General features: G+C 45.4%; 1 protein-coding gene across 2 annotated transcripts in view; it reads left to right on the top strand.

The window, feature by feature from the left end:
* Positions 1 to 14562, top strand: part of LOC144177875 (A-type potassium channel modulatory protein KCNIP1-like) — a 238561-nt gene that overhangs the window by 124076 nt on the left and 99923 nt on the right. For both annotated transcript variants that reach the window (XM_077705455.1, XM_077705454.1), the window contains exon 2: positions 9135 to 13550. In XM_077705455.1, the coding sequence (XP_077561581.1) occupies positions 13406 to 13550 (145 nt within the window). In that variant the 5' untranslated portion in view covers positions 9135 to 13405. The remainder of the gene's footprint in view (positions 1 to 9134; positions 13551 to 14562) is intronic.

Here is a 14562-nt window from a genome sequence, read left to right as displayed (position 1 = left end):
AAGCAGGATACCACTGAAAAAAACAGCTTCACCGGTGAAACTTTTTTGAGCCGAGTAAATCTCCAAGGAGGGATACGCTTTCTGAAATTATTGCCTTGACGGGAAATCTTGCGTCGATTTCGAGAGGGGAAGCTTTAGTGGGACTTTTGTTATGCAGCATGTAACAGATATATTCTTTTCACTGTTAACAGAAAAAAATTCATCGGGCACTTAAGACTCTTAAGTGACTTCGAGGCGAAAGGAAGCGATTATAGAAGACGTATTCACTGCTGCATCTTGTTTGCGGTGGCGTCACGTTCCCCTGTCATGCGGCACGCATTCGAATAATGCTTGTTCCATCAGGGCACAGTACCTGCTTATAGCTGGAGTTGCCGCACATGGCCGCCACTCTGACAAACCGGGTTAGCATCCCTTCCCAACTGAAATGTGTTTTATGTATATTTTAGTTAGTTAATTTCTTTTCACACTGGCCGTAATTTGGTTCAATTCGTAGATTCGCCAGAAACTACGATCACTATGCGCGTTTGATGAGACATGTAAGGCACTCGCCTTTAGAAGTAAGACCTTTTTACAGATCTGTGAGGAATCGCCTGTTTTGAATTTATGTATTTTTCTAAAAAATCATAAAAAAAATCTGTTTTTTTCACGGCCCTTAAAATTTCATGAAAACTTTCCTCTCTAGTGCAGTCCAGAATCAATCTCCGACTCAATGCGTAACAGATACTACGCAGTGCTCTTTAAACGGAAAGAAAGAAAGAAAGAAAGAAAGAAAGAAAGAAAGAAAAGAATAAAGAAAGTATATTGACTTTTGCAAAAAGTGAAGGTTACAAGAGCAGATATATCCAGACGAGGGTCCCATAATTGACACTACACCGGGACAGTCGTTATATTACTACATAGAAAAATACAGTGCATTCAGCCAAACACAAATTGCATAGTCACAAATTTTAGAGTTACACTACTGGAGTTATATAGCGAATAAAATAATACCCGTTGAAGCAGCATTTTCACGCTAAAATACAAAAAGCTCGCGCCCGAGCCCAGACATCAAGGTGGCAATACAAGTCCAGCAGTAACGAAAGGTTCCAATAGACGACGCGTGAGCAGTGGAACGCGAGGAAATTGAGTTTACTTGAGCAAAACCTCCACCATGTGTATTGTGGGAGCTTGGAGAAACCGGAGGAGAAGAGCGTGAGAGGTGTGCGGGAAAGGGAAGAGAGGCGTTTACGGGGCATGGGCGGCAGAAGGCATGTCTTGCAACGACATTTGCATTGGAGTGAGCAGATACGCGGCCAATTATTTATACTACCTGGTATTTGTATACGCTTTTGCTTGCCGCTGAGATATGAAGCCCCTATGGATCCACTGCCATCGTTTTTAACTACACTTTTATTGATACTATTTTCTGCTACCTTTATTACATCTACCCACCCAACACACACAGACACACACTCACACGCGCACGCAACCACGCACGCACCCTCCCCCCCCACACACACACACGCATGCACGCACGCACGCATGCACGCACGCACATGCACACGCACACGCACACGCACACACACATTCTACTTTATTAATTATTTCCCGTTATCACCCACCCTGGTTCTTCTCTAATGTTTAGTTGTTCCTTGATCTGCCAAATGGAACCGATAATCTTAATTTTAGTCATCTTTCGAACTCGGAAGTAAGCTCTCTATCTTGAGCCCTCGCTGCACCGATGGGCCACACCGAATGCACGCGGCATCCTCCTGTCTTCCTATTGATTGTGGGTATTTGTGGCGGCTGCTTAATTATCGATGCACCCCGGCCCCGCTGCCTCTAACACCCCTCTCTCAGACTCCCTTGGCGACTCTGTACTTCTACCTTAGGTCGTGACTTGCGCCGTCGGTAGCTTTCACGAGCGCTGATGAGAATCTGGGCGAGCTCCCACTTTTCCGCCATCCTTTTTTGCTTTCGCTCGTACCTCTGCCATCGCACGTAAAACAAGGGAAAGTGAGGCGGACGGCAGAAAAGGGGGAGACAGAAGAAAAACGGTGGGAGGGAAGAACAAGAAAATGCCTTGCTGCGAAGGAAGAAGAAGCCAAGATTATCGATTCCCGCCCCAAGATGTCGTCCACCCACACAGTTCCTTTCGGAGAGATGAGGTAACCGACCGAGCGTACGTGTGCGCATGTGTGCGTTGCGCGCGATTTAATAGTCGTAATTCGGGTGGATGTGTTTTAAATGGTGAAATTGTGTTTAAGAGGAAACTTGACCACCCGTGATAAAGGTGTACTTCTTTTACGGTTATCGGCTTGCCTGCCCACAGAATCGAGCAGGTGCGTTTTTCTTCAGCTACCAAGTCTCCTGTCCTCATCAGAGTAAGGCTGAGGCCGGTGTAAAATTTCCAAAATATCGAATTCAAACTCAGTGCGAGCTGCATACTCGGTGCGCACCAACGTATGGTCTGTCTTTTCGCACAGTCCTTGTTTCTCCTCCAACTACGCAGCGGATGCTCAATTTTAATTTAAGAATACACCAACTAGCCCCTAAGCAAGCCTTTGTTAACTTCCAAAACCTTTGGGCGATGGTAAAACATTTGAAGCTTACTACGGCTGCATAGGTGACGCACACTTGTATGCCGTGGAAGCTATACGGCAATCAAGTAAGCACCGTACGTAAGAAAAGTTGAACCAACAAGTGAATTTCAGGTGTAATTGCGTAAGCGTTTAGTTGCCCAAGTCAAATTTCGTACACAGGGGATGCCTACTAGAGCCAGATATGTGCCACGCAACGCCAAATTACTTCAACTGACTTGGAAACATCTTTAGTTTACCGCACCAAAACACGCAGCAAGGCAATCAACTGTTTGGCAGTTCCACTTGTTGTGATGGAAAGAAATAGCTGAAGTAAGAAATATCCAAATTGCTGCTGTATAAATCATATTATCTGAAGAAACGTGATCATAGGCAATTACTACGGTGTTAGATAAGCGGTGATGGTGTTACGCGTCTTAAAGAGTGAAAAGACCCGGAAACTGATTAGCGTAAACGAAGATAGCTTATCCACATTTCGTTGCTATTAGAGTATCTGAAATAAACCCAGACACGTGTTCGAGATGAGATATTTCTCAAAGTAATCGGTTATTATTCATTTTTTATTTACTTATTTAGATACCTTAAGAGCAGAGAAGACATAACATAAGGGGGGATACATAGGCGAGGTTACAGCAGTATCAGTAAAACAGCATGTCAGGGAGCGATACTAATAAAAAAGTGGCCAATAACACAAGCAACAGCACTAATACACAGTGAATAAAAACACGGTAAGCTGCCCACGGCAACAGGGAACATATTAAAAAAAAGAAATAAACATTCTCGACGCTCAAATTACACGTTAAATGTCAACGGTAATGGGCGAGTGTAATTACAATATATAACCGTCTGTAATTACAACTTTTGAGCTAGCGTAATTACGAATCATTGGATTTTAATGATTATAACCTAATAATTACGCTTTGTATGTCATACTGCATGTACTATTCAAATTTTTCTCACAAAGTAATATCAAAAGGTTTGTGGTACAAATGTAGCATAGCCAATGCTAATGCCGCTGGATTAATAATTTTGCAAAATACCTCAACACGTCTTCTCAAAGAAATTACTCAGCATCTGGAAAGCAATTATACACCGTACGGAGGTATTTAAACGAATTTATGTCGTCGTACGTTCATCACCAGAACTTTAACTGACATTTCCAGTACTACAAAGTTTTCAGGCGAATGTAATCTGCATAGCTTCGACAAAGGCTCTACTAATCCCGACGATGAGAACACAAAACGAGGGCAGTAGATACTTAAAGAAACACTGGAGGGAATTAGCAGAAGTTGTATTAATGCGTAGCATCCATTGCTTAGTACTCCCCCCCACCCCCCAAAGCCTCGACTAATTAACGGCGTGTATTTAAACAAGAAATGATAATTTGAGGTATTGACATATGCAATCGCTATAATAGCGCAAATGGAGCTATTTGGCCGAAAAAAAAATTGATAAACCAAAAATTACGCCCACCTCCCCTCGGGGGAACCCTGGTGTGATGCGACGCTGGGGGGATTCAAGCGCAATCGGAGAGCAACCGTCTACCGAAAGGCCGCCGGAGAGCGGCACACCGGTTATATGCGCAGCGCGCCCGAAGGAGAGGAGACCGCGGAGAGAGAGAGTACTGCACATGCGATGATGATGATGATGATGATTTCTATTGGTTTCCCCTTTGTATCGGGGTGATGACATGTCATCTTACCAAAAAGGACTAATATACCTATGTTTTACACTTTTGGTTCAATACTAGCGCTGCTTAGGGCAGGCACAAAAAGCTTATTAGGCACAAAATACTTTTTTTTTCTCTTACAGGTGGTAACTGTACTAGGCAATATTCCCCTCTCTGCTTTTCGTCCACCAGCATTCTAATCTTCTTTTCGTCCCCTCGACAGCCTTGAAGTTAACTTCCTCTGTGATACCCTTAAATCCTAGGGCTTCTGAAAGCCCAATATTCCCTTCGTGTAGATTTGGATGGATACCCTCACATTCTAACACGATGTGCCGCATAGTTTCTGTTTCTTTTCCGCAGACCACGCATATCCCATCATTTTGTGAATACTTCCCCACAAAACTCTTAGTTCGCAGGCAACCTGCTCTAGCCTCAAAAAGCAAAGCACTGCCCTGGGAATTATCGTAGAAATTTTCCTTTCTGATGTTCATCTTCTCAGCCCTGTACATCTCTAACGACGTTTTAGCTTCCATTTTTTCCCTCCATTTATTCATTTCAATCTGCCTTGCCTCTTTTTTGGTTACCTTGGCTGTTTTGGATTCCCCACTGTTCTTTCCGTATTTCATCGTTAGCCTTCTAGTCTTTCTTAGAAGCACCGCAGCACCGCACGCAGCGCCGCCCACCGGCGGAGTGAGAGCGCGCTGGGCCGCACACGCTCTCACCTGGGCACGCGCCGGCGCCAGTGCGTCTGCCGCGGCTATGACGCAACACAATCCAACACAATCCATTTTAATCCAATCCAATCCAAATCCAATCCAATTCAATTGAATCCAAGCCAAGCCAAGCCAAGCCAAGCCAAGCCAATCGCAGCCAATCCAATGGCCCTCGCGAGAGAGTGTTCGCTATTGTAGAGGAGGGGGAGAGTGGCTGCGGACAACAACGGACGCACGCGGACAACAACGGACGCACGCAGGAAGGACAGGGCCGCAGACAAGAGATGCTCTGAGCGTCGCATCTAAAAAAATGCAAAAACTAAAAAAGTACGCAAACTAACTGACGAAATAAAAAAAGATGTACTATTGATCTCTTCCAAAACGTGAACACTAAATTAAATTTCCCTAAAAAAACGTTAGAAATAAAAATACAAAGTATCTAAAAGGAGCAAACCGTGCAACGCCCTGATTTTCCGCAAAAATGCGGAAGTGGCGGAAGTAACACATTTATTCGTTATAATAGCGTAAATGGAGATAATTCGTCGAACGGAATTTCGATAAACCAGAAATTACAAAAATACAAAAATAAAAATTTACAAAAAATAACTAACAAAATCCAAAATACACATCTTGTGGATTTGCTTCAAAAAACGAAAGCGGAATCAAAAATGCGGGGAAAAAAACCGTTGAAGATGCGAATGAACACACTGCGAAAACGCGCCAACCCTGCAGTACGCCTTCCATGTGGGAACATGTACAGAATTATCAAAGTAAAGGCGTATCATTGGAGAAAATAAACAAAAGCACACATCAAAATAGTAAAAAAATCCAACCTATTTGACTATTAATAGCCAAATGTTGCTGTAATGAACTCACAGTGTACACAAGCCGTGTAAGAATAATACGATTTAGTAGACAATTCTCCAAATTCCTGCAGATTTTTGCGGGTGCATTGTGCACTTAAAACATTTTTTTTATTTTATGACGGTTTTGATAAAGTCAAGAGTCGTGGTTTATTTTTACTAGCCGCCACGACCGATATTATTCACTCTGGTCAATAATGACTTCAACCTGGTTTTTGTAGTACTATCTGTTTGTTTTACGGCGCAAAGACAACGATGGCCAAAGAGGGCTAACGAAGTGGTTTTCAGACTGGTGTTTACGTGTTTTAGTGCTACCCCAGCCTTAAAATAAAAAAAATACAAATTTATCGGTTTCCCAAAGCTGCATTTTATGCTGAGCATCATGCAGAAGGAACGAAGGGAAGAAGCAATGGATACTTGGTCCCGTTTTGTGAAACAAATGAACAAAAGTAGGAAGGCTGGGAGTCCGTGAACAAATGTGCACGAATTCGTCCCATGATTATTTTAACCCATGCACCCTTTCATACACTGACTGACGGTTACTTCGGAGTGGTAAGTTCGAATTGCCTGAAATTTGAAATGAATGACTTTCAATATAGAGATCCTGCTAACTCATTTGGAATGAAGCCGAGGTTCAAGCGGACACCTGCCATATACGATCTCTTTGTAAAGACTTATAGTTTACCGGGAAAGCATGACAATTGGTTAAGGAAAAGCCAAGGAAATAGTTTGTTAACTGGTGGACACATTAAGCCAATGCAGCTCTTACCTAATATCTTTCAAGAAAGCGAGAAATAGAAAGAAAGAGAGATAAAATGCTTGAGGAAGTAAAATCAGAAAATACACCGTGGGGATAAAAATAAATAGGAATACATTTAAAGTAATGATGAATAAACATATCAAAAGCGCCCTCTTCAGTAAACAGGCCGGATGTGCCCTCTTCAACATATACATATAACGAAACTTGCCGTTTTATATGCAGGAAAGGTTGGGCTTTTTTATATATGCTGAAAAATCGTTGACTCGAGCAGCCCAAGACAGAGCGTTACAGGTCAATGGGAGAGGCTTTCGTCCTGCAGTGAACATGAATAGGTGTTGTTGATGATGATGATGGTGATGATGACGATTACTTAACCAGGTTAGGTACCAATAGTATTTAATTCGCAACCAAGAAAACATGCTCCTTTTCAAGGCGTGTTTTTTATCTTATGTCTTATTCTTTTTGTTATATCTTATATGACAAGAGATATCTTATATCTTATAGAAATTATATGTTATATCTGATATACATATTATGTTATAAGATATATTATATCCTATATAACTTATATATTCTTATATCTTATGCTTTTTGTCTTATTCAGTCCTTGTCAAGAATGGAATAAGACAAATGTCTCGTTTTGGAAAGGTTGCTGCTGCCCTTCTGTGGTGAACGCTCAAACAGGAGGCGTAACGCACATTCGTGCTTTTGGCGTCATGAAAACAGAGAAGAAGCTACTTCTATAGGCCTAGCAACTGCTACAAGTAGTTGAGAACATCCCGGAATATTGTCACGTGAACGGATGGTGAGGTTGTCTTCACCAGCTGAGAGAGGTGGACACAGGAAATCCGTTGACGTGTTTAGCGAAACATGCATTCATTCGAAACACTTGAAAAACCCTAACGCAAAGCACCCCAGAAATCAATTGCACACACCCGATAAACAATCAGTCCTTAAACTAAATATCCCGAAATACAATTCAAAGCAAAAACGAAAAGCCTCTCCAAAAAAGTTTCTATACACTCGAATCTAAGGACCCCTGTCCACACGTTACTAATTACTCATCGTGTCTTAAATACTGTCCTCACTCAAGTCTACCACAACTACTTTCTAGTTGTGTACTACAAGTGCCCCTAATGGACTGGCCTACCCCGGTCGTCGGCTCTGACGTGTCGCACCCGTTGCGTGGCCACGACTTGGTGGTAGCCGTACGAGTCTCTGGTGGACGCCGGCGTTCGATGCGCGCAATCGTTCCCCAACGGCGTGGGCTTCGCGCGTCCCAACGTGTTTCCTCGGTGGCTACCCCCTGGAAGCCGCTACCGCTGGAGGTCCTAGGTAGTCTCGGCGCGAACGTAGCCGTTCGGGTCTGTCGAAGCGAAGGTCGATGGAGCGTATACGTTGGCCACGGGTGCCCGACCGCCGCCGCTGGGGCCACGAAGACACAGGTTCGTGGTGCGCCTAGGATTCCGCAGCCAATGCGAAGTCGGCCCGCTACCGCCCAGGCTTGGTAGGCATTGTCGGTGGCCTGGCCACGTCCCCCTGGATTGTTCCTTGAAGCTCACGTGCTCCTTCCGCCTCCTGGTTTCTTGCCTACCGGTTTCTTGCCCCCATCTCTCCTTGTGCGTCCCGCTTTTAACCCCTGTTGGCTTGATCGCGGTACACTGCCATTGGCTCCTTGCCTTTTCGTGTCCATATATGGTCATCACACCACTTGCCTCCTGCGCAGCGTTGTTTGATTGACTGACCAGCGCACTGCCATATTTGACCATGATGCCTCGGGGTTTCAGCGCGGTGTTCGTTCATTGGTGCGCTCCTGGCGCACCGTTCATATTGGCGTTTCTTTGTGCTTTTTTCCCTTTTTGGGGGGTTTTGATGCATCCCCTCTAAGGGGGCGCCCTGACACATGACAATGATGATGAATGTTTCTTCCACGGGGGTGTTTTTAAAAAATCTCCACAGCGTTTCATCCAGCCGTACGGCTGCACGTGAATAGATGCGAACGTTTCCTTTGTAACTCCACCGCGTGTATCAAATAGGAGAAATGACATATGCAAAATTTGATAGCCTTGGGGTTCTTTCGTTTAAACACACTCTCAGTGGACATAGTAAAGGCAACAGTGACAGTGCCTCACAGCACACGGACGGACTGTAAACAACAAACTTGTTTGGGCTATTTCGTCTCGCTAAGCAGGTCCCAAGGCTTGGTTTCGTTAGTGTAAAGGTTTAAATTGCTTATTTCCGTTATGAAATATTCTATACCACCCCTATTCAAAACTTTTAGAGTAAATTGCTATTGTCTACATAAAAACTTATATAATAAATACGAAATGATGATTTGTTCGGTTTCTTGGGGTCGCATAGTGGTTTTGTGAGATAATTGGAACACACGGTAAGTGTGCATACCATTTAAATATTGAGTGTGTTGTGGGTTAAGTTAATTAAGTGTTAAATATTAAATTGAATATTGAAATAAATGTTAAATATTAAATTAGATACTGAGTGTGTAGGTGCTTTCCATAGCCTCACCTCCCTTTGTATTTTCTTTTCTAGGTTCCATTGGAAGGAACATACGAACTCACCGCGTTACGCAGACGCCGTCCTCAAGACCCATGTGAAGACCTGCTGGAGTAGCATCCCGCCAGCAAAAGTTCGGCCAGCGAAGCCGTTCATATTCAGAGAAAGCACGTCCACTAAATAAGCTGTAACCTCGTGGGAAGACTCAGCGTAAGCCCACATTCGCGCGCAGTCCTGCATCCACGCTATCCTACTTGGACTGAAAGCCAACCGTCCAATCAGAAGAGGCCAGCCATAGGCATAGAAAAGTGCGTGCCGTCTGCTAAAAATGTACATACGAAAAGTGTTAACGAGGAGCGGATGAAACGTTCCCCGGTAACAGGCGAAACTCGTAGCACCACGTGACCTTGAAGACTTGAAGCCAGAGTTTTTCCAGCGGGGATCGAGTGGCCGTCCCTCGAAAAGCTACGATGAGGCAAATGGGCTTCTGTCGCGAGCAGCGGGCAGTCGGAGGATTTCGTCAATCGATGGAGCTGACTGAGGACGAATGCATCGACGTTGATTCACCCTGAATTTGAGCAGCGAACAAAAATATTTTGTCATCCGTCATCTCAGACCGCTTGGCGTCCAAGAACTGCCCAGGGTGCGTCCTTTTGTGGAGCGCTCAACTTTTCCGGTCGCTGCCCTACAGGCTTCACAGTTTTCGTAGTCGGGTAGAACAACGATGATGACACCGTTAAAGCTGTACATCTGAGCAGCCTAATTTCTCAATTGAGGGCAATAAGGCGACGCCTCAGAACACGCGCGGAAGTCTCGACCTACGGCATCTTGTTTCCTCATTAATATTTATTTCCTCTTGAGCGGCAGTCTTGAACTAAACCAAGACGAGTGTGAAAGCTCTCGTCGGTCCACAGCTCCTTTTGCGCAGACATGCCGTCGTAAAAAGTCGGCTCACGTACCCCACAAAACGTGGCATCCTTCATCGCCCGGATTTCGTATTTTTCTAGGTTGGCTCATACGTTCAAGTCGAAGAAAAATACTGGGGTCTTTCTGTTGGCCCTAACTTCATGAGTGTGTTAGTGTTGTTTCTGCCAGATTGCTTGAACGGCCTCCGTTTTTTCTCCATGTGTTCCATGGGACCCGAAAGGTGTGTAGGCTTAGCCTAGCATTCGCGGGACTTTCGTGCGCATTGTGGCGTATCTCATTGTTTAATAAGCTTTCCTAAATATTACGAGGCTCGGAAAACGTGGCGATACCAAGTGAAGGATAGTGAGGGCAACGAAGTCAAAATTGTGAAATATTATTTTGTTCTTCTCGCGACGGAACCTTCAAGGTATTCTGACAAGCAGGTATTTTAAGAGGTTAAGAACAAAGCCTGGTTGACAAGAACTAAACCAGAAAGAAACTAAGGCGACCATTATTTCAGAAAATGTAAGCCGGAAATATTGTTATTGGACTGCGGCCCTCGTTCAGAGTGTGAAAACAAAATTGTTCAGAGGAAGAAAAGAAAATATTGTAAAGAAGCTGGTCAAATTTTGCACCTAGGCTTTGAACTCGTGCGAGCAAAACTATGTTGCATTGTCGTCACATTGCACTCTATTTACCAGAGTATTTTAAACCCGCAAAACAGCTTTAATTTGGTTTGACCTAACCTCAAGTGCGTTCACGCCTTTTATCTACTCATTTAAACTGTATTGCTTCCTACGGCGAGAAAATCACTTCTATTTTTTCTAAAGACGTAACTCAGTTAAGATCCACCAGTAGGCTGCAAATAGTAATACACCTTTAGTTTTTATGCTGCATGGTTCCTGCGTAGCAAATCAGCGGCGGTAAGTTCAGTCATTTTTGTTTTTCCAACATTCTTGAAATTTTACGCAGGTATTCCGTAAGAACCGCAGCTCCCAATTCCAGGAATAAAAACCATGGCGCCATGTTTGCTCATTTAGACTCGTGTTTTAGTTGCATCTAAATATGCTTCGTGTTGAATCACGACTGGCGCCAGAACAAACCACACACCAGCGGAGTATTTGCTTTGTCTCATAGTGCTTCCAGTTACCCAATAGTAGGCATTCTGAAGTTTTTCTTGCGGAATAGCTAGAACAACCATTTGTCAGCTTTGTTTTACTTTCTAGCTCCAGCAACTCCCAGAACGGGAAAAATGTTGAAGTTCGAGAGCTTCTCAAGAACTAGAAAGTCCCGCTGTTCCTTCGGCGACAGGCGCAGCGGTATAAGCCGACATTACCAAATGGCGTAAGGAGCGGTTCGAGAACGCCCACCGGTCGAAGACGCCTTTTTTTTCCCTCGCGAGTGTCACTGTCTTACGCTTCCACTCGACAGCGAGGCAAGAGTTGAGAAGGGGGAAACGACAGCTTGCCGACATCCGCACTCTGGCACTGTAATGGCATAGCTGGAAGATGTGTCACAGAGAGCAATCCATGGTGACAATGGTTGAGCAATTGTTCGGCGTTTCCTACGGGTCACCCATGTGTTACTGCAATGCAATCCTTACCGATTCTGCGTGGGCGAGCAAAAAGGGCCGCTGACGGCCTTTATAGCAAGAAGCTATCATTTTGTCATCACCAGGCGTGAGGCTTCGCCGGGGTCAGATATTGCGCCGTTTTTCGTTGCTCATCAGAAGCCCCATCAGCCTCAGGGATTTTTTATTTGATGCTTTGTTGAACATAGCCGAAGGAAGCACTTGCTTCAGTTAGCCTACAGCGCTAGATTTGGGAAATGGTTAAGGGCTTTCGCTCTTCTATTTCAATAAAGACCATGACTCCTCCGTGAAATCCAAACCACAAGCAACGTATCAGTAAGCAGACATTCTCCTGATTTTCAGGCGTTGTGTGGCACACTTTGCGAAGGGAACGCTCTCGAATCTGATTAACTATTTGTGACATCGCATAGAGTGGCTAATAAAACAAGCTCATTGAATAAACGGTAATTTTCTCTTGAAGCATCTACGTCTGCAGGTGATCTACCTAGGTTTCCGTACTTTCACGGCTCAGTCCAGCATAGCTTCGTAACATCTATAGTTTCAGAATGTTTACGTAAACGTCCACAATATTCATTCTAGAAGGCTGAGAGAAGTGTTCCGCAGACCACTCCGAAGTCGAAATTTCCTAAAGCATAAAATACATGCTCCAGCGCATCTGTTCCCTTCCGCCATACTAAAACGTCCCCACAAAGTTTGTCTGCTTCGTCGTACAGCCAAAGTATCACGAGGTTGTGCTTATGCTGGAGGCCCAAAATTATTTCAGCAAACACATCTTTGTGTCAGAGCCACCGCAGCAAACAGTTTGAGCATCTGTTCAGCGTGTAGCCTGCTGCCCATTCACGAACCGCATCTACGTCTCAGTGCGGCCGCGCTGTGTGGACACAGGAACTACGCGCAAACAAAAGGCGTTCGCTAAATTGCACATCAAGACGTGCGATGGGACAGTCCAGCGCTACTGTGGTGGCTTCATTGCCACACTGAATCTTCCCGGGAGGCAACATCCAGTGGACGAAGGGCAAGCGACAAACGAACATCGTGGATTCGGCAACGAAGCCAGCCGGAAGTGCAGTGTTCGCAGGTGACCGCGTAAGAGAAATCAATCTGCTGTAGCGAAGTGTGTGTGCTCGCTTGTGTCTGTGGTGTGCGCGGGCTTTCAACAAGAACAATCTTCTACCTGCCCGGAGAGAAGACTTCGTTTCCGGCAGTGGTGAAAGTGAGTTAAGTGCTACGTGGTGTGGTTTGCCGTGAAAAAAGATTGAACGTGGAGTGCTTCAAACTGGTTGCACAAATTGTGCGGAAGCAGTGTGTGTGAGATTGTTAAAAGGAGCTTCAAGACAAAAAAGGTACCCCGGGGAAAGAATTTGGAAAATCCGAGAAATTATCGTGAAGCGGCATAGAAGGTGGTAGAACGACTGCCGTAAGGACGAAAAATAAAGGCATAAAACCACATTAAGTGTTACAAACACGAAAAAGGTACCTTCAAGAAGCCTTGCAAGTGTCAAAGAGAGCTTATAGCGACGTCAGTATATAACTTTTACTGGTGTTATAGGCTGACGTCGACAGCCATAGAAGGCCTGTTCGTAACTTCAGGCAACCAAAAAACGTTGCTGCAATACCAAGCGAATGGAGCGCTCACGGTAGAGCCAGGAAGAGAGGAGTAACGGCGCCAAAAGTTACGGATTCGAAGGAAGAGGGTCCTCTAGGCGTTTTCCGGTCGGCAGGGCGCACTCGACCGAGGTCGGAGTGTGCGGCGGTCGAGGAAGGAAGGAACCGGGCGGCACGGCGTGGGGACAGCGCCCTCGGGGGGCCAATGTCCGACGAGGAAGACGAGGAAGACAGCGTCGACGGAGATCTGGTGCCAGCCTTCTTGACCATGGGCGTGACAGCGTCCGTGCTTAGGGCCTACCACCGGATTGCCAGGATGCTGCGCAAGGCGTGGACCGACATGCGTTTCGGTGAGTAGCCGCCCTTTTTTTCCCTCTGATCACTCGTTATTGGCGCGATCTTTCCGTGGACGATGGCCATCGTGTTGCTTAGATGGTGCTGTAAACTGTGTACTTCAGTCTTCGTCTCTCCTGTCTTGTTATCTGCCCGATCGCTAAGTGCACGGTGGCCTTCAACATTCTACGGGGCCGCCAACATCGAAGCTAACTGATTCGGAAATAAAATCGTTAAGGGACACTCATCCTCAATATTCCCGTGTTTTTACTTGTGCAAGCGTCCAGTGGTAACTTGAAAAGACGATGAAAACGTACAGTTTAGGTAGAGTCAAAAGGAGGAGGAGGAATAGACGTCCATATGGAGCAGTTAGCCTTGGGGAAGAGTCCTTATTCCAGGACCCCTGGAGACTGTCCGGCTTCTTGGACTCTCTTCACCAGCCAAAGCTGGTGGTCAGGGTCCGAGCTGGACAGTGCTCTCCCCAGTGCCTAGGAGAGGGGAAGGTAGGGGGGTAGATTGGTGTTCTTATCACAGACCCACATAATATGGTAAAGCGTGCCCAGAGCGTCGCAGACGTGGCATGGCGAGGAGTACAAAGTGGGAGCGAGAATGTCGGCTGCAGTTGTGTGGGGAAAGGCGTTGTTCAAAGGCGTCTCAAAAAATTCAAAGTAAAACTTCACTTAATGTGGCGTCCTGACACTGCTGTGTCTTACTTCTATTGAACCAACTACTCATTGGTGTCTCTTGACATCGAACGCGAATGGCCAGACGCATTGACTGTTCGCTGAGATTCCCTTAGTGAAGAAGGTCAGTTTTCCTCTTCTTTCTGCACGCCACGAGGCATAATGAACCTGGTTTGAATGTCGACGCACTGTGCACGTGGCTCGAATCTGAAAGGTCAGCCGGTTATTCGCTCCCTTCGGCGATACATTAGCCTCGTTGGCAGTATGGCATCGCCGTGTTTTATCTGCGAACATCAAAGACGATCGTTACGAAACGCTTGCAAACCCGAAACTTACTTTTGAAGAT

This window comes from Haemaphysalis longicornis, unplaced genomic scaffold, assembly GCF_048455015.1.
Source record: "Haemaphysalis longicornis isolate Haplotype H1 unplaced genomic scaffold, Haemaphysalis longicornis Haplotype H1 scaffold_33, whole genome shotgun sequence".
NCBI lineage: Eukaryota > Metazoa > Arthropoda > Arachnida > Ixodida > Ixodidae > Haemaphysalis > Haemaphysalis longicornis.
Note: the sequence above shows the minus strand (reverse complement) of the source record. Positions and strands in the feature narration are given on the sequence as shown.